Source organism: Phragmites australis, chromosome 19, assembly GCF_958298935.1.
Source record: "Phragmites australis chromosome 19, lpPhrAust1.1, whole genome shotgun sequence".
In the NCBI taxonomy this organism is placed as follows: Eukaryota; Viridiplantae; Streptophyta; class Magnoliopsida; order Poales; family Poaceae; genus Phragmites; species Phragmites australis.
Genome location: NC_084939.1, coordinates 3,703,755 through 3,731,477, shown reverse-complemented (window position 1 = coordinate 3,731,477; position 27,723 = coordinate 3,703,755). Strand labels below are relative to the sequence as shown.

At 40.0% G+C, this 27,723-nt stretch overlaps 2 protein-coding genes and 1 pseudogene across 2 annotated transcripts; 2 read left to right on the top strand and 1 right to left on the bottom strand.

Annotated features, from left to right (window-relative positions):
- Positions 1-4,838: 4,838 nt before the first annotated feature.
- Positions 4,839-6,520, top strand: LOC133899901 (receptor-like protein EIX2). Its single transcript, XM_062340935.1, has one exon. The coding sequence runs from the start codon at positions 5,284-5,286 to the stop codon at positions 6,517-6,519; it is 1,236 nt and encodes a 411-aa protein (XP_062196919.1). The 5' UTR covers positions 4,839-5,283; the 3' UTR covers position 6,520.
- Positions 6,521-6,838: 318 nt separating this feature from the next.
- On the top strand, positions 6,839-8,226 carry LOC133899900 (receptor-like protein EIX2). Its single transcript, XM_062340934.1, has one exon. It carries the CDS (start codon positions 6,839-6,841, stop codon positions 8,141-8,143), a length of 1,305 nt encoding a protein of 434 aa, XP_062196918.1. The 3' UTR covers positions 8,144-8,226.
- Positions 8,227-15,219: 6,993 nt separating this feature from the next.
- LOC133901058 (uncharacterized) lies at positions 15,220-20,295 on the bottom strand (annotated as a pseudogene).
- Between the last annotated feature and the right edge of the window lie 7,428 nt (positions 20,296-27,723).

The window sequence follows — 27,723 nt, the reverse complement described above, 5'->3', positions numbered from 1 at the left end:
AGGGCCTTGCCATGCCTAGGACTTTGGCACGGTGGGCGTGCCAGCACGACACGATGGCTTGGGCACGGGACGAAAATGGCACGACACAATCTGTTTGGCTATTTTCCCGTACTTATCCTCTAATCTCTCTAATACAAAGCGTGAGACACTAAGACCCTATTTGTTTGGTGAGAGATGGTAAGAGATAACTATGTAAGAATAAGAGACACAAGTGTGAGATGGTAAGAGATAAGCATGTAAATATTGTCAGGCGATATGAAGCATGAGAGAGATGTGTGTGAGTATGAGAGACACAAGTGTGAGATGATAAAAGATAAATATGTAAGTATTGTCAGACGACATGAGACAGGGTCGTGCCTAGGTCGGTATGGTACGATAACGGCACGACGTGCCGAGGGCCGTGCTTAGACCTTCCTAGAGTTGACTCGTACTGACATGACACGGTATAATAAGCCGATCATGTCTAATGAGCATGTCTAATGAGCATGGCATAATGTGACACGAGGCACAATAGGACCGGACCATACTTGCACGGCACGGCTAAGTCCCAGCTCTAGCCTAAGCAGTACTGCTCTACTCATCAACAGACCATGCGTTAGCTACCGGCCATGCGTCCCAGCACCACGCTCCTGCTCCTCCTCCTCGTAGCAGCCGTTGTCACCTTCTCCCCGACCAGCCATGGGCTGGCTCATCATGCAACAGCACCAGCACCGTCGGCTGCTTGGCGCACGAGAGGGACGCCCAGTTAGAGTTCAAGGGAGGCATCGCTAGCGTGGTGGTGAGATGACCGTGAGTAGAACTGCTGCCGGTGGAGAGGCGTCCGGTGCAGCAACCGGAGCCAGAGCGATCACGCCCTTGAACTTTGACTCTGTAATCTGAATGGTGATAGTTTCAGTCAACTTTTTTATGAGGAAACGTCTTTGGTCGGTCAGATAAGTCCCTCCTTGCTATCCTTGCATCATCTTGAGTCACTTGATTTTGTAGCTATAAATTATATAATTATTTATAGTTACAAAATATATATATAGCGTGAAATCATTTTGAATTATAAATTCTAGTCAGATAATTTGATTAAATATTAATTAAAATACATAAAATTTATTTTTTAAAAAAATATGTCTATTATTTCTAAACGAATATAGTATCATTTTTTGTGAGGATGCCACCTCAGCTGGGCAATCTCTCAAAGTTGCAACTCATCTCAGTCCGTGAAATGCGCTCCACTGATACCTCTCGGTCGTCGCCGTACACCGCCTCCATCCCCAGCCGCACGCTCGCAGCTCCTCCACAGCCGCTCTTCTGCTTTAAGTGTGCAAGTTGAGCATGACCGGGTTGGGGCAGAGATTGGGCCCAGTCTAGGAAGATTGGGTTGGGTTGGGCCTTCGCAACCTAAGATGGGCCAGGGCCAAGTACAATTGCACACTTCTACTACAATTCCAACTAGGCAAAAGCCCAATCACCAAACCAATGAATGAATATAATCTAGGAATTCCTATAATCTAAGAGACAGTTAGGCCTTACCGCCCTCTGACAAGAGGTAAACCCTGTGCATGAACAGTATCCGGTGAACAGTAAAAATATTGATGTTCTGTTGCTACAAAATCCTAAAACTTTTTGTACGTGTTCCATAATCCATGTGCAACCTATTTTAATTGAATTTACCCAAAAATCATATGTAGAATTTAAACTAAAATTCTCCAAAAAGACTACTTTTATAACTTCTAACAATTATTAATGCCTCAAATAAATTTCTAAAAATCTGGTAAAATTCACTAATATTCTTCTTATGTGATGTGATAATTTCTAAAATTATCTTCAGCACTAGGTTTATATATGTTTGAATTCAAATTAAGTTAAAAGAAGAATATCATATGAAATTATAAAAATACATATAAATGGTGCATTACAAAGGAACTCACTTTTTTACCACATAATATAGGTCTGAAAATAATTTTATAAATTATCACATCACATAAGAAGAATATTAGTGAATTTTAGAAATTTTTAGAAATTTATTTGAGGCACTAACAATTGTTAGAAGTTATAAAAGTAGCCTTTTTTGGAGAATTTTAGTTTAAATTCTACACATGATTTTTGGGTAAATTCAATTAAAATGGGTTGAACATGGATTATGGAACACATACAAAAAGTTTTAGGATTTTTGTAGCAACAGAACATCACTATTTTAAACAGATAATATATAAGAGAAATTGAAATTCGGAGTACTGTTCACCGCGTGCTGTTCGTAGCGCCTATTTTCGTATCCGAGGTATACTTATTTTCGTAAATCTTTTCATCCGAGGTATATTTAAATAAATTTTTATGTTAAAAAATATAAAAATAAAAAAAGCTCGTGAGACTTACAGGAACCAAAGGTCACACAACCATAAGAATTCAAGATAATAGACATGCTCACATGGACCAGTGTATCAGTCTACTTGACAAGTATAGCAATTTTAACACAGGCCCGGTCCAGATGGAGCCCGGTGCCGCGTGAAGCCGAATCGGTGGTACCTCTTCTTCCGGAGGTGGCCTTCTTGTATTCATGAGCTCTTGCTCAAAGATTGTAAGACTCAGTACACACTTCACCATATCTAGGCTTGGATGGTGCATATGTTTAGGATTAGATGGTGTATAAAAAGATAAAATTGAATTGTTAATAACTAATATTTTATTTTTTCCGTGGTGCCAGTGCAGTGCTACTGTAGTTTCGTCCCTGATGGTAACAACTCTGGTGGTTAATTAATCAAACTCTCTCTTCCCCCCACACCCCCCCCCCCCCCCACACAAAAAAATTAACAGAGGCCGACTATAACAGAATACTTACGAACACACGGCACAAATTAAACATTTAGCTGATGATAAGCATATTGTTATTGATAAACGTCCACTGAACATCAGAAAAAGCAGGTCCACAGCCCACAGAAACACATTTGGCAGTCACCATTGTTTGAAGCTGATACACAGCTTTGCAAAGGACTAGCACCGCAATCATTCTACTACCACTTAATGACGACCGAACTCAAAATGCACCAGGAACTGCAAATGAGCCTACACACTATGTCAATAAGTCTGTTCTCCGTCGCAAAAGGAAATGAGCACACAGTCGGACAGGCAAAAGAAAAGGTTATGCTCATAAGATCAAGTGTTCATGGCTTGTTGGACCGAGAACGCAGCCTGCTTGCAACACAGTCGGGGCTTCTTCGTTCAACATACTTCCTCTTCCTTGGCAGCGCTGGCTTTGATGGAGTGGCAAAATCAGCATCCTTATTGGCTTGATCATCCTGAGAATCAGATGTCACCACAGACTCGCTTATGCTATCGTCCTTGTCACCATCAGAGTTCTTCACTTGGCGGTAAGTTGCTTTGTTTTGCTTAGCTTTGCTGCTTGTTTCTGCATCCTCTAGGCCCTCCTTGGCAACCGGGGAATCATGATCAGAAATGCATGAGGATTCTGATTTAGATGGCAACTTGTTCGAGGAGTCAGCAGAGCTTGAATCCTCCGAGTTAGCTGATGATCGCTTTGTTGCGATTAGATAGTGTGCCACAGATGGATTTGGATCAATAACAAATTGATATATGCATACTAACTACATGAAAATTCAGTCCATTATTTAGCTTTCTTCCTAGTTTTGTACCGCTATAAACTAACTGCAATGACAACAAGAAAGCATTTAGTCCCAATCAAGTTGGGGTGGGCTAGATATGAAAGCCAACAAGAACCACATGAACCAAAAAGGAAAGATATTAACACAATAAAAATAGCACAAACTAACTACAATGAATAGATAAATTTCAAATTACTTATGCTTCAAATGGCAGTTTGTGCTTTCCAATTGTAAAAGGGTATGTATGTTAGTATATATACCTTCCTATATTCTTATTATATAATTTACTAATTTCTAAAATTATTTTTATCCTTATTTTATATGGTGAAAAAGTTATTTCCTTTGTAATGCTCCATTTATATGCTCTATTTATATACTTACAAAAGAACTTACTTTTTCACCATATAACCTAGGGCTGAAAATAATTTGAGAAATTAGTCCATCATATAATAAAAATATTAGTGATTTTTTCCAGATTTTTGGAATTTTATTTGACGCCCTAACAATTGTTAGGAGTTATAAAAGTAGCTTTTTTGGATAATTTTAGTTTAAATTCTACAAATTCTTTTTAGGTGAATCCAATTAAATGGGTTTAACATGGATTATGGAACACGAACAGAAAGTTCTAGAATTTTTGGAATAATAGAAGACCACGTTGGATGAATCCAATTAAAATCTAATTTTGTGTGAAATTGATGTATAATAATTGTAGTTTTGTGTTACTAGTCACAATACTAGTAGTTTTATGTTACAAATAGTATAATACTTGTAAATTTATACAAATCACTTATTTAATTAACTAATTAATTATTTTGATCTAATCAAAATAACTAGTTAATTGATTGAGTTGAACTAAAATAAATGCACAAATTGCTCCACGCGGCAGTAGCCACGCACCTAATACCAGCACGAGGTTGGGGCCCTCGAAGTCCGAATTGCCACTGGCACGAGGTTGGGGCCCACCTTCTTACACCCAGCAGGGTCCAATAGGCCGCGCCCGGGAGAGTCGACGAGGCCGTTAGCCCAATGGGGAGATGCAGCTAAGGAGCACTTGGGCTACATAAAAGCGGCCACGGCTTCCTGCGTACGACGAACTCTCGTCCATCTCTCGTCGATTTCAGCACAATTGCTATGAACTTATCAATTCACAACATCGCTACATTAGACGTGACGACGACGACGACGAATGGAAACTGCACATTATACATATATCTGTCAATAAATCAATCAACGACTTTGATCACTTGAGCCAATTGTCTCTCGATCCTTCTCTCTGGACGAGACTAGAAGCTATCGCGCGTAGATGCATGGTCGAGTTTGTCCTGTATGTCGCGAGCGTGAGGCGACGTGCAATAAAATTCCTCCAACGAAGTTTCGACCAGTTAATTGGGGTAGGCAATCAACGACTGTACGCCCGACGTCTTCCACACACATATCAGTCACCAAATTTAATCGACGACGACTTTCCTGTCCATTATACTACTGTCAAAGTTGCATTCGAAATTAAGGTCATGCCGATGTCCAAAATAATCTGTATTTATTTGTGACTATCCAACTATGTATATCTCAGTCTTCACGCGCTGCAGTTCAACCTAACACACCCTTAATATAGCAGCGTGGTGCTGCGGTGCTGCCTACAAATCGCCGACGGCTGCAAAAACACCTGAAAATCGATATGATGCTAGCTTTCAGCATGTCCATCGCCGGTTTCCTGCTCCTCGTAGTCATCGTAGCAGCTGCTTCCTCTTCCTTCACCGGCGTCCACGCGGGCGCCGCCTGTGCGCCCAAGGAGAGGGACGCCCTCCTGGCGTTCAAGCAAGGCATCACCAGCGACCCCGGGGGCCTCCTGGCGTCATGGCAGCCAGAAGATGAGCATGACTGCTGCCAATGGGGAGGAGTCCAGTGCAGCAACCTTACGGGCCATGTCCTCGAGCTGCACCTCGGAGGCGGAGGTCTGACCAGAGAGATAAGTCGTTCTCTACTCTCCTTGCAGCATCTTGAATATGTCAATGTCAGCATGAACAGCCTCCAGGGGCCGACCGGCCAAGTCCCAGAGTTCCTGGGATCTTTCAAGAACCTAAGATATCTTAACCTCTCTAACATACCGTTTTCCGGTAGGGTGCCTCCTCAGCTTGGCAACCTCTCAAAGCTGCAGTATCTTGATCTTTCAAACACTGGTTTGCAGGAGCAGTACATGTACTCTACTGATCTCTCGTGGTTAACACACCTACCTTTGTTGCAGTACCTCAATATGGGGTCGGTAAATCTTGGCATGGTAACTGACTGGCCGTATGTGGTGAATATGTTGCCTTCTTTGAGGGTCCTTATTCTCGATGATTGCTCGCTAACAAGTGCAAACCAAAAGCTCCCACGCCTTAACCTTACAAACCTTGAGGAGCTCGATTTCTCCTGGAATAGCTTTCACCACCCAGTTGCATCTTGTTGGTATTGGAACCTAACAAGCCTAGTGTACCTCTCCCTCGCGGGAACTGAGCTGTACGGACAACTTCCAAGTACGCTGGGAGACATGGTATCCCTTCAAGTACTAGAGTTGTCATATAATAGTAATAATAACTTGAGCATGACGACGACAAACTTGAAGAACCTATGCAACTTGACTGTTCTAGCTCTTGATGCATCTCTTTCATATGGAAATATAACAGAGTTGATTGAGAGGTTGCCGCAGTGTTCATCAAACAAGTTGCAGGAGTTGCATCTACAGTCAAACTACCTGGTAGGGTTCCTACCAAGCAACATGGGGCACTTGGCCAGTATAGTCACTCTTGTTCTCAGTGGTAACAACATTACTGGACCTCTCCCAGCATTTATAGGGCATTTTGCACATTTGAGGACCCTTGACCTCTCTGCAAACCACCTCACTGGACATGTGCCATCTGAAACGAGGCAATGACTTGGATGGTTCGATCACAGAAGAACACTTGGACGGTTTACAAAGCTTAGAGTACATAGACTTATCTAAGAATCAATTGAAGATTGTGGTGGGTTCAAAATGGCTACCCACGTTTAGACTACAAGAAGCATATTTTGCATCGTGCCAGGTCGGTCCTCTATTTCCTGCATGGCTTAAATGGCAAGTGGATATTCTTCGGCTTGATATCTCAAACACAGGTATAATAGATAGGCTTCCAGATTGGTTTTGTAATACATTTTCAAAGGTCACATTCTTGGAAATCTCCAATAATCAAATCAGTGATGGCTTGCCAACAAATATGGATATCATGTCATTGGATGCACTATATTTCAGTTCAAACAACCTAACCGGTCAAATACCTCCATTGCCAAGAAACCTCAGCGTGTTGGATATCTCGAGAAATTCTTTATCAGGACCCTTGCCATCAAATTTTGGAGCGCCAAATCTAGATTTGATTGCATTGTATTCTAATTACATCAGTGGTCAGATACCAACATCTATCTGTGAATTGAGCTTGTATGGCTTGGATTTGGCCAATAATCTTTTTGAAGGAGAACTTCCTCAATGTTTAAATATGTCAAGAATGACATATCTATTATTAAGTAACAATATTAGCTTCTCTGGCAACTTCCCACCATTTCTAAGAAGCTGCACGAGTCTGTCGTTTCTGGATCTATCATGGAATAGATTCTCAGGAACATTGCCAATGTGGATCGGGAGCTGCAGTTCATTGCAGTTTTTACGACTGAATCACAACATGTTCTACGGGCATATTCCAAACAACATCACAAGTCTCACAAATATTTATCATCTGAATCTTGCAGCCAATTGGATATCAGGTGTCATACCTCCGCATCTATCAAATCTAACGTTTATGACAAGAAGATATATACTGGATCCTTACAAGGACGTTCCCGCCGGGTTCCAAGATATAATTGGTGAATTATTAATAGACACCAAGGGACAACAACTCAATTACCATGGTGCGGGTGTTTTGGAGATACTGAGCATTGACCTCTCATCGAACCATTTAACCGGTAAAATTCCAGACGGGATAACATCTCTCGATGGATTGGTAAATTTGAACTTATCTCGAAATCAACTGAATGGAGAAGTTCCTGACAAGATTGGGGCCATGCAGTCGTTGGAGTCACTTGACCTCTCCAACAACAATCTTTTTGGAGAAATCCCATCAAGCATATCAAATTTGACATTTTTAAGCATTTTGGACTTGTCTTATAATAATCTAACAGGAAGAATACCATCAGGACGTCAACTTGACACTCTCTACACAGGGAATCCCTCTATGTACGACGGAAACACCGGTCTATGTGGGCGTCCTCTTCAAAGGAATTGTGGAAGCAATAATACATCTGAGCATGGAGATGAAAAGAGAGATGAACATCATTCTGGGCCAATGTTCTTTTACTTTGGACTTGGCATCGGATATGTAGTTGGTCTATGGGTGGTGTTTTGTGCCCTACTATTCCAGAAAGCGTGGAGGATTGCTTATTTTCGCCTAGTCGGCAGGTTTTATGATAAAATTTATGTGTTTGTGGTTATAACATGGAAAAGCTTTACTAGGAAGGCAGACGTACGCTAAGTGCTAAAACACAACTAATGGTGATGTGGCTCCCACTGTAATGGAGTTCTACGAATACTTGGAAGGTGAACAGGTGAAGTGGCATTTAGCAACATCTATATTAGATTGTGTATCTTGTTTTGGGTGAAGCTGTAATAATTGGTGTTCATGTAATGCTTGTAATATATATATATATATATATATATATATATATATATATATATATATATATATATATATATATATATATATATATGTGTGTGTGTGTGTGCAGATATTTATTTGTACTCATCGGTCATGATGAACCCAGTGATTTGGTTTTCTTCTCTTCCAGTTCTTATTCCATTTATGTTAGTTCAAAGACCTCTCTCCCTCTCCTCTGTATTAGATGTCAAAGAGAAGATTTGGTCCATATTATACCTTTTTAGATGGGAGATTACTCGGCTTTTATTGAAAACCAATAGAGAGATCCAACATTCATACATAATCCCAAACGCAAACGAAACAAAAACCAGAGCACAAAGCTGGGAAGACCAGCACACAGTTTAGAACATAAATCACACCACGTCTGAAACACCTGACAAAAAGAACTTTTAAACAACAAACGATCGCCCTGAGACCGTTTGAGCTTCAGACATGGGCAGCAGACCACCAGGGGCTAGATCTCCATCACATCAGTCATGCACATGGAGTTTCCATCAAAGGATTTGATCCACTGCATCATACTCGACAGCACAGCCTCCATGGTCATCTTATCATCAGTTTTGAGAAGGGCATTCCATTTCTACAAGTACAAATTATACCTCCTGTCTAAACAGGAAGTTATGCAAAACAAATTACTACTACTACTACACTAACATCAACTTTTTAAGGTTTGGTCAAACATGGCTCCAAGAAAACAAAAGTTAAAAGCACAATTAAGAAAAAATTACCTTATCATCAAGAACAGAGGATGTACACATTTGATCAAAGCTGCAAAAGTTAAGTATGTCAAATTTTGGCTCTCATGAGAACCAAACCAATATCCTCTTCAAATAGTTTCTGGCAAGTTCTCATCTTTTGTGCAGAATTTTCATAAGCTGTGATTCCTAGATTTTGCATGTAATAACTTCACTAAAAGACTGCAGGTATAGATCAATTCATTTTTCTCATTAAGTGATAGCTTAGTTGATAGAGCCTCCAATCGAGAGGTCGTCTATTCAGGTTCCAACTCGTGTGCTCGTAAAAAGTAGGTACCTCTTTGAAAATTAGTTTTAGCGAGTTTTCTGACTAGCTAGGGTTCAATATTCCACTCTTTTATGACGAAGCCAAGGGGTCTTTTTTCTGTGATCGAGTTTTTTTTTTCCCATTTGTATTGTTGGTAGCCAATGAGGGGAAAAAGAGGGAGTCATCAGTACATCCACAGTACCAACTTTGGGAAGAAGGAATGAACAGACGGTTTCTGCAGAAAGCATTCTGCTTTCGCATGGGCCTTTTGTCGGGTAAGTATGAAGAACACAAGGAATGGCACAACATCAATATACATGACTGATAGAACGAACGTCCCAGAAATCTACTCTGCAATTGCTACCTAGCAGATTGCTCATGTAATTGCCTTATTGATGCAAAACGTTGGTCCGCCCAAGAAAGAACAGATACATCGGATAGTCAGGTGGTAATTGTCCTAAGAGCCATTTTTTTTAAGATTAATGCCACCGGACTATTGGGTGACCTCACCTGATCCTCCGGTGCAACTTTCTGAGCCATTGGGATTTGAAGCCATGGACTGTCCGGTGACCCAACCATTGTTCGGTGCTTCTTTTACAGACCAACGGCTAGTTTCTCCTCTCCAACAGCTAATTTTAGGGTTGGCCCTATGTATTATACCCTATTGCCCTGTCATTTGAAGGTGCTCTCACTTGTTGGAAAGCTTAGACACATATTGGAGAGGTTGCAGATCACTGTGGTAATAATATTAGAGATCAAGACAATTAGTATAAGATTAATGATTGATTAGTGCTAGTTTAGGTCTAGTCTGAATCTAGCTAGGTAATTAGACTAAATGAATCAAGTGAGTAATCCACATGTGTTATTTTTGGTGCTTGTCAGCACCTAGACAGCTTGGGAGCGATGTAGTCTTGTGAGACCCTCCAGTCCAGTTTTGTGGAGCGGTTGCAAGCCTTGTGAGCGGAAGGAGTGGTCCGTGCCAGAGCGGTGAATCACGACCATAGTGAAGACGAGCGGTGGGCATCCAGGGTGAGGCCTAGTAGGAGACCTACCGCTGTGTGAGGAGCTCTAATGATTACAATATTTGGAGTAGCCGAGCGGAGAGCTTGGCATTTGCAAGGGGCTCCAACATGGACTAGGGGTGAGCGCTAAAACCGATACTATAGGAAAAAATCATCATGTCGAGTTTGCGCTCTCTAACTCATTTACATTGTGTACTTATTTATTGCACCGTTTAATTTCCGTATTTACCTTTCTTAGAATTGCCATGTGTAGCTATAGGATTGGAACCTAGGGTGCAAAACTTTATTACGTTAGAGTAGCCGCACTAAATAAACCTAGATTATATTTATATAGAAATTGATTTATGTTTATCTTATTGATTTGAGCCAATTAATTTTAGAAACCCTAATTCATCCTACCTCTTAGGCCTTCACTGGTCCTTATAGACGTTTTTTGCGGTGCCAAATTTTCAAGTCCAGCTTCTTGTTACACTTTTTCTACATAGAAGTTTTTTAGGGCCCTTATGAATAAAAATGTTTGTAAGACCATGAGATTTGTAACACCATAAAGTTTGTACGGGTTTTCTAGTTAATAGTCGCAAGATTTTTCACCGCAAATTCATTCATTTTTGTTACCGTCAGATGTATATCCAACCATCTGCCTTCATCTGGCTCAACCTTATACAAGTCATTGTCTTCCACAAAGCAGATCCATCCACTCTAGTCCCAATCCAGTGCATCGCCTCCTGTCGGTGATATACTCAAGAGGTAATCTCTAAATTGGATTGGATCCGTAGTAGGCCTTGCGGGTAATGATTTGTGAAGAATTAGAACTCTAATAGATCTTTTAACATGGCAACCTATTAGCGGGGTTTATATAAGTGGAGGCATGGGGCTGTGGGTGAACAAATCCCACCACTCCGAAACCTTAGCCACCTCCACGTGACCTCCCCACAAATCCCTAGCCAGGTGCACGGTGTCAGTATACTGGCGCACGACGTTTCACCCATAGACATATGGATACTGTTGTGGCGCTACTGCTACTGTTGCGGTACTGATCAACGACAAGGATGTGAGGAGGAGATGATCAATTCGTGACGAGAATGACTACTTCCTTTACACCGACGCGCATGATGTTGGACCGGCCTTCTCCAACTCTTCTTCTGCTGCACTGTGCATCTAGTGATAACGATCCATGATCATCTACTCACATAATTTCCTAAATAAACGTGTCTTGAAAAATTGGCTGGCTAAATATTTTCTATAGCAAAGCTAGATAAGATTTTAGCATCTAAAATGGCCGCTTCGATTTTTGGCCACCCAAATTTTGACTTAGGCCTCATTTGGATAGGTTGCGGCTTCGGAGCTTCTAGCTAGCTGAGGAAGTGGTTGTGGCTGTTGAATTTTAGTTGTTGGCTTTTACAATAAACTTTTAGTTTCTTAGCACACCAAAAGACACCAGAAGCTGGTTCAAAAGTCAGCCGCTTGGATAGCTTCTGGCTCTTTTCAGGAAAAAGCCGCTTTTAAGCCCATCAAAATAGACGGATAGCCTCAGACCAAACACTACTTGACATGGCCAAATTTTAGCATGACCCCAATTTTTGCATGGCTTCCTAGGGGCAAAAACCAAACAACCCCTTAAAGCCTCTGGTGACCCACCGATTGTCCTTGGTGCTCCCATTTTACAGACCAACGACTAGTTTCTCCCCTTCAACGGCTAATTTTTTAGGTTATCCCTATGTATTATACCATATTGCTCTATCATTTGAAGGTGTTCTCACTCGTTGGAAAGCTTAGACACATATTGGAGAGATTGAGGCACTTTGGTAATAATATTAAAGATCAAGACAATTAGCATAAGATTAAGGCTGAATAGTGTTAGTTTAGGTCTAGTCTGAATCTAGCTAGGTAATTAGAATAGAATGAATCAAGTGAGTGATCCACACTTATTACTCTTGGTGCTTGCTGGTACCTAGACGGTTTGGTAGCGGTATATTCTTGTGAGACCCTCCAATTGAGTTTGTGGAGCGGTCGCAAGCTTTGTAAGAAGAAGGAGTGGCCTGTGCCAGAGTGGTGAAGCACTACCATAGTGAAGACAAGCAGTGGGAATCAGGGGTGGGACCTAGTAGGAGACCCACTGGCGTGAGGGGAGCTCTAACGGCTAGAATCATTGGAGTAGCCGAGCAGGGAGCTTGGCACTTGTGAGAGACTCCAACGTGGATTAGAGGTGAGCGGCAAAACCGATATCAAGGGAAAAAATCATCATGCTGAGTTTGCGCTCTCTAACTCATTTATATTTTGCACTTATTTATTGCATCATTTAATTTTCACATTTACCTTTTCTAGAATTGCTATGTGTAGCTGTAGGATTGGAACCTAGGGTGAAAACTTATTACAATGGAGTGCCGCACTAAATAAATCTAAATTATAATTAGATAGAAATTGATTTAGATTTATCTTATTGATTTAAGCTAATTAATTTTAGAAACCCTAATTCACTCTCCCTCTTAGACTATCACCAGTCCTTATAGACGTTTTTTGCAGTGCAGTGCCAAAATCGCAAGTCCAACTTCTTGTTACACTTTCTATATAGAAGTTTTTTACACCCTTGTGAACAAAAATGTTTGTACAGATTTTCTAGTTAACATTCGTAGGATTTTTTTCACCGCAAATTCATTCATCTGGCTCAACCTTGTATAAGTCATTGTCTTCCACAAGCAGATCGATCCACTCCAGTCCCAATCCACTACATGGCCTCCTGTTGACGGTATATCCTAAGGTAATCTTTAATTCAGATTGGATCCGTGTGTGAGCCTTGCGGATAATGATATACGAGGGATTAGAACTATAATAGACTTCCAACATATGGCAGTCTATTAGTGGGGTCTATATAAGTGAAGTCGCGGGGCTATGGGCGAAACAAATTCCATCACCCCGAAACTCTAGCCGTCTCCACGTGACCTCCCCACAAATCCCTAGCTAGGTGCACGGTGCCATCACACCAGTGTACAGTGTTCCACCCCTGGACATGTGGATATCGTTGTGGCGTTGCTACTGCTGCTGCTGTTGTTGCTGTACTGATCGGCGACAAGGACGCGAGGAGGAGCTGATCAGTTTGTAACGAGATTGACTACTTTCTCTACACTAATGCGCACGACGTTAGACCGGCCTTCTCCAACTCTTTTTTCGCTGCAATGTGCATCTAGGGATAACGATACATGATCACCTACTCACATGGTTTCCTAGATGAACATGATAGAACTTTTGTTTTACGCTAGCGTAGCGTACCCGTTTCCCAACACCTCCACTGTTTTGCTTCTGCCGTCAACCTCACCCATTGGCGATCCTCTGTGACTGTGGTGGGTGGTGCCCCTGCTGCCTCGCCATCCCACGCGCTGCCTTCCACCATCGCTAGATTATCCAACTTCTGTTGGAAATATACGAATTATTCTAATTTTATCATATTCTACTCGGAGGCATAATTCATAGTTGTTTACTAATGCAAAGTGATCTACCGCTAGCATCATGCTATAACACATAATCGATAAGAATGACATGAACTCACAGTCAAGATTGATGAATAAAACGACTAGATACAGTTACGACTTGTAGTCATGCAGACCGAAGAGGAAGTTATTGGGTTGATGAAGTCGAGCTTCCGCAAGGGTGATCTGATCAATGTCGAGGAAGCAACTCCTTAGATGTAGTCAAAGTAAAGTCGAAGTGGCAGTGCACGAGCAGTCGTACAGTTGCGCTGTCCAGAAACCTCATTGCCACCCCTCGTACAGGCTTCACGACAGCAACGGTTCAGAGATACCACTCACCCTCAACCTCGGTGCACACCAAGGAGAGGGTCGGCGAGGTTCAGTAGCTCAACAAAAAACATAGCAAATTTTGATGAGAGAAAGATGAATAGGATTGATTTGCTCGCTGCCTTGTTGCCTCACAAAAAACTCTACGTGCCAGGACATCTCCAGGACTTATATAGGCAGCGGTACCTTACTAGTAATGGCTGTAATTATCCTCAATAAACAGCCATAAACATCACTAGTAACCACTTAATAAACAGCTACAAATAGCACTAGAGACCACTGAAATAAAAAACAATTAACCTCATTAATTTCACTTATGGCTGACACAAATAGAAAGAGAAATAGCTTTGGAATTTTCAAAATTAGATCTCTTAATAAGCCAAATTCTAACAACTTCCACAGCAGCTCCGCCAGACCGCACATGCAGGATAGACAGAGTAAGTCAAGCGCGCATCCAGTGCAGCAACAAGCTTCGACTCCGCAACACAACTCAGATGGATTGTGTGTTTATCTATGAATACATGACCTGTCAATCAGTCATTGTGATTCAAACAGAAACTGCAACCAGCAACGTTGGGAAGAACAAGGAATGAAGAGTACAAGTGGATGCACGGGCAAACCAGTTTCTGCGGTCCATTGTTGTGACTCACGCAGAAAGTTCTCATAAACAGAGTACCTCACTTTTTTCGTGATTTATTACAAATTACTCTAATTGAGTTCTTGATAATGAAACAAAACTTATCTAGTACAAGTATGATTAAAGCATGCAGGATTTATATTCGTGTTACGTGGCAGTTTTATATTCGCGTTACGCAGCAGAAGCTAGCCTCTACTTTGCAGTGACATGAACTCCAGTGCATTGTTCTCTCTTTAATAAACTCCAGAGTACCAATGTGCTATGCATAGTCACTTTCTCGAGTACCAATATGCTATGCATAGTCCTCTAACTCTCGGCCATAACGACCGTTAAAATCATGCTGCTGTGTCATGAGCTTTGGTCGGATAAATATGAAAGGAACGCAGGGCACGCCATCAATATACATAACTGATAAAAAACAACAATTCACATTCAACCTCCTCATTGCTTCAATGTTATTGGTGTGAAGTGTCTGCTCCTTTCATCTGCCATTGTTGGCACGCTGGGAGGAAGAGAAACATACATTCCAGGCTGTATGGCGCGATCTTTCTTCGGTTCGATCAGGCCATTTCGTTCTTGTTGCAGATTAACCAGTGACTCAAAATTTTTCTTTCTGTTCATCTCTAACTCAGAATTAATGGAGCAATTCCTTTTCCTCTTCACCCAGGTCAATTGTTAATGATGCCTAAAGGTGAACGGGTAAAAGAGAAGAGTTATAGTGGGTCTAACTGAGGTAAGATAAGAATGACAATATGATAGAGGACAATGCTTAAGTGATTTAACCTCAAAATATCATGATCAAGACTTAGATGCAGTGAAATTAAACAGGTAATGTCTGAAACTGAAGAAATGGTTCATTTACGTGAATTATATCCGATACGTAGTTACGTACCAGCCGGGAAGTATTTGCACCCAACAGATCACGTACATGCTCAATATCCTTCTCATCGAACACTTTGCGGCAAACTGGACAAAATCCTTTGTGCTGATTCACATTATAATGCTTGTCTGAGCTGGACAAATCCAATCCTTTAGAAGCATCAATAACTAGTTGCAAAAGTCAAGATTAACAACGTTTACCCTATGGAACCAACGAACAAAAATGCCAACTACATGTATGGACGAATTTGCATTACTTATTTGGAGCCTTGAGGCCTTGATAGAATGCCATTTGTCATTGTCATCCAGAAATAAACAATCTCAAAATGTTGTAGGTTTAATATGCTTCATCGCAATAGTAAGTCAGTAAACTAATACCAACAGAATGTAACTAACCTTATTGTTTCAGAATGGACTAGAAGCCTAGAATCTAAGTGCAATTCACAAAAGGCAGCATACACTTGACTTTGTATCAGGCAAAAAGTGAATGAAAAACTGCCATGGTATAATATGAATAGCAGACATCAACCTAACTGATCTTTGTAACCATATTTAGTTCAGGAGTACATGAAACAGTTCTACGAAATATTCTCAAAAACTCAAATAGAAAGGGAATAATCGTCCATTGTCTGAGACAACAATTGTTACCATGCATACAAACAGACATTTATTACAAAAGTCATTGATTATAGAATTCATTGATACCAATTGACAAGTGGTTCTGGGGGCATGTGCGACATTAAGAGGGTGAGTTAGTGTGTTTTGCGAAAAATTGACACATAATTTTGTTTATAAGCACAAACCTAGCGTCATTTCTTACTCTTTCATCACTTAGTACAATTAAACTAAACCTACAAAATCATCTTATAACATTTCTCAAGCAGAAAATATCATCTGATAGTTGCTTAAAGATATCACTGTTTGAGGGGCACTAGTGCAGCATACAATTTGAAGGCATCAAGGCACTATATATTATCGCCTCCCTTCCCATGTAAATACTGAGTAAGCAGTAAAGCGAGCTATGTCTAATGCTACACATCAAGCACATCATTTCAAAATATATGTACAAATGCAAGTAGTGTTTCGACTAACATGTTATGAGTGTGAAAAATCTTTTGAACATTGTGATATGGAACAAATATTGCTCTGTATTGTACAAAAAGCAAAAGATAAAGAATACCTCGCACAATGTCACAAGCATTGGGTAGTTAGAAAGCTCTTATTCATTGTTCTTGATGCTGCTAATAAGATATGCTTGTCGATTCTCATCAAGGCTCTTACTTTGCACAGCATAAATATGAGGTGGTTCCTTTGGATACTGCAAACCCAATGCCATAAAAACATAGGGCATTAACATTTAACACTGAGCCAAAATATAACCAACTCCGAACTATTATGAGCAAGGTTGTTTCTGGGAGAATGGTAGCAGCATATAATGATACTGTATAATAAAGTTACAAGCATGCTAGATATCAATATTTAGCACTCATATGAGCTTTGTAATTTGATATGCTTACGACATAGGGTTACATGTGAAATTTAGTGTGTCCCTAAGTCAGAATAAGTGCTCCCTATTATTCATATTACATACATTTAATTCTAAACCTATAATACCACAAGCATTACAACATTGCTATCAAGTTTCAACATGCTGAAACCCTATTAGTACTTCCAAGACACTCAAAATTTCAGAGAAAAGATATTGTTGGGTGTTGACATTATTGCAAAACAAAGGTTATCAAAACAGCAAGTTATCCTTATGTATCACTGAAACATACCCTTTTACATGTAAAAGAAAAATGGTTAATGCTTTAAGCTAACATGGCATATTGTTGAACATTACTACCTGTATGGACGACGTTTACCATACGGAACCAACGAACAAAAATGCTAACTACATGTATGGACGAATTTACATTACTTATTTGGAGCCTTGAGGCCTTGATAGAATGCCATTTGTCATTGTCATCGAGAAATAAACAAGCTCAAAATGTTGTAGGTTTAATATGCTTCATCGCAATAGTAAGTCAGTAAACTAATGCCACCAGAATGTAACTAACCTTATTGTTTCAGAATGGACTAGAAGCCTAGAATCTAAGTGCAATTCACAAAAGGCAGCGTACACTTGACTTTGTATCAGGCAAAAAGTGAATGAAAAATTGCCATGGTATAATATGAATAGCAGACATCGACCTAACTGATCTTTGTAACCAGATTTAGTTCAGGAGTCCATGAAACAGTTCTACAAAATATGCTCAAAAACTCAAATAGAAAGGGAAAAGGGCAAAAGAAATAATTTCCGCACCACCAGTGGTTACTGCTGTATTACATTCCTTAAGGTTCGCATCATCCTGTTGGAGCCATTCCCACCATCTCATAATGCAGTCACTGCAATGTCAAAGTATAAGATACCCCTAGAAAGAATAAATTGCTTACAATATTGCACAATTCTGTAAATGCAAAAGATAAGTCATCAACCTATGGAAGGAGTGGTAGCATGACATCAACTTCATAAATGGCAATGCAGAACCATCCTTATCCTCTCCCACTAAAGGATATAGATACAGTGGACAATCCCCTGCTGGATGATTCATATTTGAGAGGATCTCTCCAGCTTCCTGCATGTGAAGTTACTTATCATGTGAAAAAAAGAAAAAGAGTAAATTTCACAAAACTACACTACAATTGGAAAAACTATCACAAAACTACACTTTAAAAAACAGTTTCACAAAACTACACTTTTATTGACATAAGTATCACAGAACTAAAGTTTTAGGAGTCAATTTAAAAAATCTACACTTATTTTGTCAGTTCATGTCACAAAACTACACATTTGTGCTCATTTTGTATCGCAAAACTACACTTTTTTTTAGGCTTTAAAGTGTAGTTTTGTGATACAAAATGACAATAAATGTGCAGTTTAGTGATATGGCATGGCAATAGTAGTGTAGCTTGGTGAACTTGATTCACAAAAATGTAGTTTTGCAATAAAGACTATCAATAAAAGTGTAGTTTTGTGAAACTAGTTTTTTAAAGTGTAGTTTTTCGATAGTTTTCCAATCTTGGTGTAGTTTTGTGAAAATTACTCAAAGAAAAATGGAATGATTGTCCATCATCTGAGACAACAATTGTTACCATTCATACAAACAAACTTTTACTACAAAATTCATTGATACCAACTGACAAGTGGTTTTGGGGGCATGTGGGACATTAAGAGGGTGAGTTAGTGTGTTTTGCGAAAAATTGACACATAATTTTGTTTATAAGCACAAGCCTGGCGTCATTTCTTACTCTTTCGTCACTTAGTACAATTAAACTAAACCTACAAAATCATGTTATAACATTTCTCAGGCAGAAAATATCATCTCATAGTTGCTTAAAGATATCACGGTTTGAGGGGCACTAGTGCAGCATACAATTTGAAGGCATCAAGGCACTATATCTTATTGCCTCCCTTCCCATGTAAATACTGAGTAAGCAGTAAAGCGAACTATGTCTAATGCTACACATCAAGCACGTCATTATAAAATATATGTGAAAATGCAATTAGTGTTTCGACTAACATGTTATGAGTGTGAAAAATCTTTTGAACATTGTGATATGGAACAAATCTTGCTCTGTATTGTACAGAAAGCAAAAGATAAAGAATACCTCACACAACGTCACAAGCATTGGGTAGTTAGAAAGCTCTTGTGCCTTGTTCTTGATGCTGCTAATAAGATATGCTTGTCGATTTTCATCAAGGCCCTTACTTTCCACAGCATAAATATAAGGTGGTTCCTTCGGATACTACAAAACCAATGCCATAAAAACATAGGGCATTAACCTTTAACACTGAGCCAAAATATAGCCAACTCCCAACTATTATGAGCAAGGTTGTCTGGGAGAATGGTAGCAAACTCCAGGGGGAAAAGGTACAAACTACATCCACCTAAGCATAGTGGCTCTTGTGCTTACAATCTCAGCCTTCCAGGTACAATTTCCCACATAGAGGTTCATACATTAATCATAACACAGTGTAAAGGTAACTCAACACCTAAGCAGAAACCCCTGTTTGCCTGCTAAGACAGCGGCATCAGGCCAATCATGGAAACACATTGCAACAACCTACCAGTTAACTAACATAATAGCATCAGGATCATGACATTATATATGCAATACACCCAAAAATGAATCGATCTGTAAGTCCACAAGCACTAACCATACAAAATTAAAATACCTCAACAGATCAATTCGTAAACGAAAGAGGCCTAAACTTCAACTACTCACTAATCCCCCCTCTTGTCCGACAGCTATGGTTTACCTCAGACCAGGCGGCGACTCCACCACCGGCTACTACCTACCAACTACTCCCTCCCGGGCACAGCAGAGGGCCGACCAGCCAGTCGGCCAGCCGATCAGTCGCGCGAGTCCTATGCGACCCGCGAAAATAAGACACAAGCAGGGATTGGGCGCCTTGCGGCCCGTGAGGAAGAGGATTAGTTGCGTGTGGGATGAGGCGAGGTGCTACGAGGAGTTGTCAGCGGTGCGAGGCCGTACGTGGACAACGAGGTGGGGAGGGAGGTCGCGGAGCACGCGGATGTCGTCTCCGTACACCGCCACCACCACCTCTAGCTCCTCCCGCACCTCCACCGCCATCGCCTTCAGTCGCCGAGGATATTTTTTCTTCCCCCTCCCTCTCTCTGAGAAAAAAACAGCTACGGAATTGGGCGTGTGTAAGAACAACGGTAGTGTCGGGGCCAGAACGCACCCAACCCGAAATCAGAAACATAAAATCCGATCCAACCCCAAAATTTATATCGAGTGCAAAATTATTCTCAGCTCCAACCCCAATGAGACCCGAAACACGATAGAAAACTCGAAACCCGATCTATTCTAGAGCGTTGCATACATCATTGGCAAGTGGGCCATGGCCGGTAGGCGTTGGGTGATGCACCATGAACATTGAACACCATATGTTGGGCTATATTCGGAATTTCAGGGCTCATAGGGCACCCATGGATGCAAAATTACATCTTTAATCTGAACCTAACCCGAATCAGGGTCCGGCCATATAGCCTCTCGGGATGATTTTGACACTCAACCCTGTCCTTGTTGGGTCTAAAACCCACAGGATCCAACCAGATCCGGCCCACTACCATTTTTACGTGTGTCGCGTTTGTGACTTGTGAGGCAAGGGGAGTTGGCCCAAGGCTAGTGAGGTGCGGAAGGGATTGGGTTGGGCTGATCTGGGCTCAGGTGAATTGGGCTTGAATGGGCCTTCGCCATCTAGGTTGAGCTAAGTAGTTATGCGCTTGTATCAGGCGCTGTTTGTTTTTTTATTCTGATTATAGATTGTAGCCTAAAAGTAAAAGTAAAAATAAATTGTCATAATTTAAAAGTTGATTCTTATAATTCATGATTTTTACAAAATTGTACTATTCATAATTTGATGGAGGAGCTTCTTCCCAGAATCTAGATTGTAACCTTCCTCAGCAAAAATAAACAGAGCCTCACTCCATCTTCATTACTAAATGAACTCAATCTTGAATGAGCATCGTGGCCGTGTTATTTTTTGCACAAAAGGTGTGTTTATTTTTTTAGATGAACATGCAGAAGGACTGCCTATTTTTTAAACGAACAGGGAGAGTTTAGTTTATATTTTGCCAGAACACAGTTGCGCGAGTTTGACTTATTATGCGAGTTATGAATTATTAATACTAGTGTTTGGTTTACTGCTGTAACAGTTTTAGCATGACACTCTTTTAGCGGCGAATGTTTTTCAGTAGCATGCACGCACTACGCAACTTGGTATAGTCAAGTCTTCAACAGAAGTTATCTTGAAAAAGGTCTTCAAAAGAAGGAAGGAAGGAAGTCGCGGGTCAATGTCGAGAGTATATGAAAGCCGAAAAGAAGCATGACCTGCGTTTGCCGCAGAAATTCAACACAAAAACGAAAATCTAAGCTACTATCAGACACTCTGCATTTGTTACACTAAGAACATGGCACAAAGCTTATACAGCAAGTGTATCCTCATACACTAAGAAAATATAGTATCCTCATTTGCCGCAGAAAAGATGCATGAACGGTATGCATATATTTAGCTACGCCTGCATTTTAACCCTCATTTCCTTTTTGAAGAAGTTTATCTCCATTTGATTTCATGAATGTTGTTGGCATCTTCTAGTCGCCAATCACCATATAAGATAGCGTTTGGTTGATTGAACGAAGTTGAATGGGATGAGATTATCCTGTATAGGATGGTCCTGAATGAGATGGTTCTGAATAAGATGGTACAAGTATGTTGTTTAGTTAGATGTATAAAATGGTACATGAATGTGTCTGGTTTGATATATGGAATGATACGAGAACGTGTTTAGTTGCTTAAAAGCTATGTATTATATCCATATATAACTTAATTATTTTACAATAATAATAATTTTTATATTTATTATTATCAATAAACTATACTAATTAGTATTAATTATGACTAATTTTAGTTAATCATAACTTAAGTTGTCAATGATTATCACTAAATAGCCACAGTAATAATTAGTTATGTTAATAATATCTAATTGTAACTAATGTTTAACTAAAATCCTTAATTATCACTAACCATAAATGATTAGCGGAGTTGACATAATCTGTACGGAATCGTTCGGCTGATTTTTTCGCACGAAAGCGTACAATATCTGAATAGAATCTTTCTGAAATCTATACCACTCCGTATAAAATGGTTTGGTTTGAACCAAACGCATGAACGAGGCCTCGTCCTCGACTATCACATCCAAGATGAGGCTCGTACCCCCAACCAAATATAACCTAAATTATATGGTAGGAGGTAGTCGTCGAACGACTCGGACCGAAGACTACACTACTGCACACTGGTACTCTCCCTGTTTTAAAATACATAACATATTATGATTAAAAAAGTGAAACTTAGTAAATTTTGATCAATAATTAGTCAAATTATACGCATATTTTAGTATACAAATGATGTATCAATAGATTTGTATTTGACATATCTTCTATTACAATATTAATTTCGTAGCAATTGATAATATATTGTAAGGAAAATTAATAGTCAAAATATATACTTTAGACTTTCTCGAATCCTAGTATCACACTATAAATACAGGGGTGGCCTGAGATAGAGCAACCCAGGGCATGACTTTTGGCATGGCCCAAAGCACGGCACGACACGAAATATTTTGGGCCGGGCCGGCACGACACGAACATGAGGGCCTTGCCATGCCTAGGACTTTGGCACGGTGGGCGTGCCAGCACGACACGATGGCTTGGGCACGGGACGAAAATGGCACGATACAATCTGTTTGGCTATTTTCCCGTACTTATCCTCTAATCTCTCTAATACAAAGCGTGAGACACTAAGACCCTATTTGTTTGGTGAGAGATGGTAAGAGATAACTATGTAAGAATAAGAGACACAAGTGTGAGATGGTATGTGAGATGGTAAGAGATAAGCATGTAAATATTGTCAGGCGATATGAAGCATGAGAGAGATGTGTGTGAGTATGAGAGACACAAGTGTGAGATGATAAAAGATAAATATGTAAGTATTGTCAGACGACATGAGACAGGGTCGTGCCTAGGTCGGTATGGTACGATAACGGCACGACGTGCCGAGGGCCGTGCTTAGACCTTCCTAGAGTTGACTCGTACTGACATGACACGGTATAATAAGCCGATCATGTCTAATGAGCATGTCTAATGAGCATGGCATAATGTGACACGAGGCACAATAGGACCGGACCATACTTGCACGGCACGGCTAAGTCCCAGCTCTAGCCTAAGCAGTACTGCTCTACTCATCAACAGACCATGCGTTAGCTACCGGCCATGCGTCCCAGCACCACGCTCCTGCTCCTCCTCCTCGTAGCAGCCGTTGTCACCTTCTCCCCGACCAGCCATGGGCTGGCTCATCATGCAACAGCACCAGCACCGTCGGCTGCTTGGCGCACGAGAGGGACGCCCAGTTAGAGTTCAAGGGAGGCATCGCTAGCGTGGTGGTGAGATGACCGTGAGTAGAACTGCTGCCGGTGGAGAGGCGTCCGGTGCAGCAACCGGAGCCAGAGCGATCACGCCCTTGAACTTTGACTCTGTAATCTGAATGGTGATAGTTTCAGTCAACTTTTTTATGAGGAAACGTCTTTGGTCGGTCAGATAAGTCCCTCCTTGCTATCCTTGCATCATCTTGAGTCACTTGATTTTGTAGCTATAAATTATATAATTATTTATAGTTACAAAATATATATATAGCGTGAAATCATTTTGAATTATAAATTCTAGTCAGATAATTTGATTAAATATTAATTAAAATACATAAAATTTATTTTTTAAAAAAATATGTCTATTATTTCTAAACGAATATAGTATCATTTTTTGTGAGGATGCCACCTCAGCTGGGCAATCTCTCAAAGTTGCAACTCATCTCAGTCCGTGAAATGCGCTCCACTGATACCTCTCGGTCGTCGCCGTACACCGCCTCCATCCCCAGCCGCACGCTCGCAGCTCCTCCACAGCCGCTCTTCTGCTTTAAGTGTGCAAGTTGAGCATGACCGGGTTGGGGCAGAGATTGGGCCCAGTCTAGGAAGATTGGGTTGGGTTGGGCCTTCGCAACCTAAGATGGGCCAGGGCCAAGTACAATTGCACACTTCTACTACAATTCCAACTAGGCAAAAGCCCAATCACCAAACCAATGAATGAATATAATCTAGGAATTCCTATAATCTAAGAGACAGTTAGGCCTTACCGCCCTCTGACAAGAGGTAAACCCCGTGCATGAACAGTATCCGGTGAACAGTAAAAATATTGATGTTCTGTTGCTACAAAATCCTAAAACTTTTTGTACGTGTTCCATAATCCATGTGCAACCTATTTTAATTGAATTTACCCAAAAATCATATGTAGAATTTAAACTAAAATTCTCCAAAAAGACTACTTTTATAACTTCTAACAATTATTAATGCCTCAAATAAATTTCTAAAAATCTGGTAAAATTCACTAATATTCTTCTTATGTGATGTGATAATTTCTAAAATTATCTTCAGCACTAGGTTTATATATGTTTGAATTCAAATTAAGTTAAAAGAAGAATATCATATGAAATTATAAAAATACATATAAATGGTGCATTACAAAGGAACTCACTTTTTTACCACATAATATAGGTCTGAAAATAATTTTATAAATTATCACATCACGTAAGAAGAATATTAGTGAATTTTAGAAATTTTTAGAAATTTATTTGAGGCACTAACAATTGTTAGAAGTTATAAAAGTAGCCTTTTTTGGAGAATTTTAGTTTAAATTCTACACATGATTTTTGGGTAAATTCAATTAAAATGGGTTGAACATGGATTATGGAACACATACAAAAAGTTTTAGGATTTTTGTAGCAACAGAACATCACTATTTTAAACAGATAATATATAAGAGAAATTGAAATTCGGAGTACTGTTCACCGCGTGCTGTTCGTAGCGCCTATTTTCGTATCCGAGGTATACTTATTTTCGTAAATCTTTTCATCCGAGGTATATTTAAATAAATTTTTATGTTAAAAAATATAAAAATAAAAAAAGCTCGTGAGACTTACAGGAACCAAAGGTCACACAACCATAAGAATTCAAGATAATAGACATGCTCACATGGACCAGTGTATCAGTCTACTTGACAAGTATAGCAATTTTAACACAGGCCCGGTCCAGATGGAGCCCGGTGCCGCGTGAAGCCGAATCGGTGGTTCCTCTTCTTCCGGAGGTGGCCTTCTTGTATTCATGAGCTCTTGCTCAAAGATTGTAAGACTCAGTACACACTTCACCATATCTAGGCTTGGATGGTGCATATGTTTAGGATTAGATGGTGTATAAAAAGATAAAATTGAATTGTTAATAACTAATATTTTATTTTTTCCGTGGTGCCAGTGCAGTGCTACTGTAGTTTCGTCCCTGATGGTAACAACTCTGGTGGTTAATTAATCAAACTCTCTCTTCCCCCCACACCCCCCCCCCCACACAAAAAAATTAACAGAGGCCGACTATAACAGAATACTTACGAACACACGGCACAAATTAAACATTTAGCTGATGATAAGCATATTGTTATTGATAAACGTCCACTGAACATCAGAAAAAGCAGGTCCACAGCCCACAGAAACACATTTGGCAGTCACCATTGTTTGAAGCTGATACACAGCTTTGCAAAGGACTAGCACCGCAATCATTCTACTACCACTTAATGACGACCGAACTCAAAATGCACCAGGAACTGCAAATGAGCCTACACACTATGTCAATAAGTCTGTTCTCCGTCGCAAAAGGAAATGAGCACACAGTCGGACAGGCAAAAGAAAAGGTTATGCTCATAAGATCAAGTGTTCATGGCTTGTTGGACCGAGAACGCAGCCTGCTTGCAACACAGTCGGGGCTTCTTCGTTCAACATACTTCCTCTTCCTTGGCAGCGCTGGCTTTGATGGAGTGGCAAAATCAGCATCCTTATTGGCTTGATCATCCTGAGAATCAGATGTCACCACAGACTCGCTTATGCTATCGTCCTTGTCACCATCAGAGTTCTTCACTTGGCGGTAAGTTGCTTTGTTTTGCTTAGCTTTGCTGCTTGTTTCTGCATCCTCTAGGCCCTCCTTGGCAACCGGGGAATCATGATCAGAAATGCATGAGGATTCTGATTTAGATGGCAACTTGTTCGAGGAGTCAGCAGAGCTTGAATCCTCCGAGTTAGCTGATGATCGCTTTGTTGCGATTAGATAGTGTGCCACAGATGGATTTGGATCAATAACAAATTGATATATGCATACTAACTACATGAAAATTCAGTCCATTATTTAGCTTTCTTCCTAGTTTTGTACCGCTATAAACTAACTGCAATGACAACAAGAAAGCATTTAGTCCCAATCAAGTTGGGGTGGGCTAGATATGAAAGCCAACAAGAACCACATGAACCAAAAAGGAAAGATATTAACACAATAAAAATAGCACAAACTAACTACAATGAATAGATAAATTTCAAATTACTTATGCTTCAAATGGCAGTTTGTGCTTTCCAATTGTAAAAGGGTATGTATGTTAGTATATATACCTTCCTATATTCTTATTATATAATTTACTAATTTCTAAAATTATTTTTATCCTTATTTTATATGGTGAAAAAGTTATTTCCTTTGTAATGCTCCATTTATATGCTCTATTTATATACTTACAAAAGAACTTACTTTTTCACCATATAACCTAGGGCTGAAAATAATTTGAGAAATTAGTCCATCATATAATAAAAATATTAGTGATTTTTTCCAGATTTTTGGAATTTTATTTGACGCCCTAACAATTGTTAGGAGTTATAAAAGTAGCTTTTTTGGATAATTTTAGTTTAAATTCTACAAATTCTTTTTAGGTGAATCCAATTAAATGGGTTTAACATGGATTATGGAACACGAACAGAAAGTTCTAGAATTTTTGGAATAATAGAAGACCACGTTGGATGAATCCAATTAAAATCTAATTTTGTGTGAAATTGATGTATAATAATTGTAGTTTTGTGTTACTAGTCACAATACTAGTAGTTTTATGTTACAAATAGTATAATACTTGTAAATTTATACAAATCACTTATTTAATTAACTAATTAATTATTTTGATCTAATCAAAATAACTAGTTAATTGATTGAGTTGAACTAAAATAAATGCACAAATTGCTCCACGCGGCAGTAGCCACGCACCTAATACCAGCACGAGGTTGGGGCCCTCGAAGTCCGAATTGCCACTGGCACGAGGTTGGGGCCCACCTTCTTACACCCAGCAGGGTCCAATAGGCCGCGCCCGGGAGAGTCGACGAGGCCGTTAGCCCAATGGGGAGATGCAGCTAAGGAGCACTTGGGCTACATAAAAGCGGCCACGGCTTCCTGCGTACGACGAACTCTCGTCCATCTCTCGTCGATTTCAGCACAATTGCTATGAACTTATCAATTCACAACATCGCTACATTAGACGTGACGACGACGACGACGAATGGAAACTGCACATTATACATATATCTGTCAATAAATCAATCAA

Bases quoted from the DNA above. Each gene is read 5' to 3' on its own strand.
- LOC133899900 (XM_062340934.1), top strand. From the start codon at position 6,839: ATGGATATCATGTCATTGGATGCACTATATTTCAGTTCAAACAACCTA.
- LOC133899901 (XM_062340935.1), top strand. From the start codon at position 5,284: ATGATGCTAGCTTTCAGCATGTCCATCGCCGGTTTCCTGCTCCTCGTA.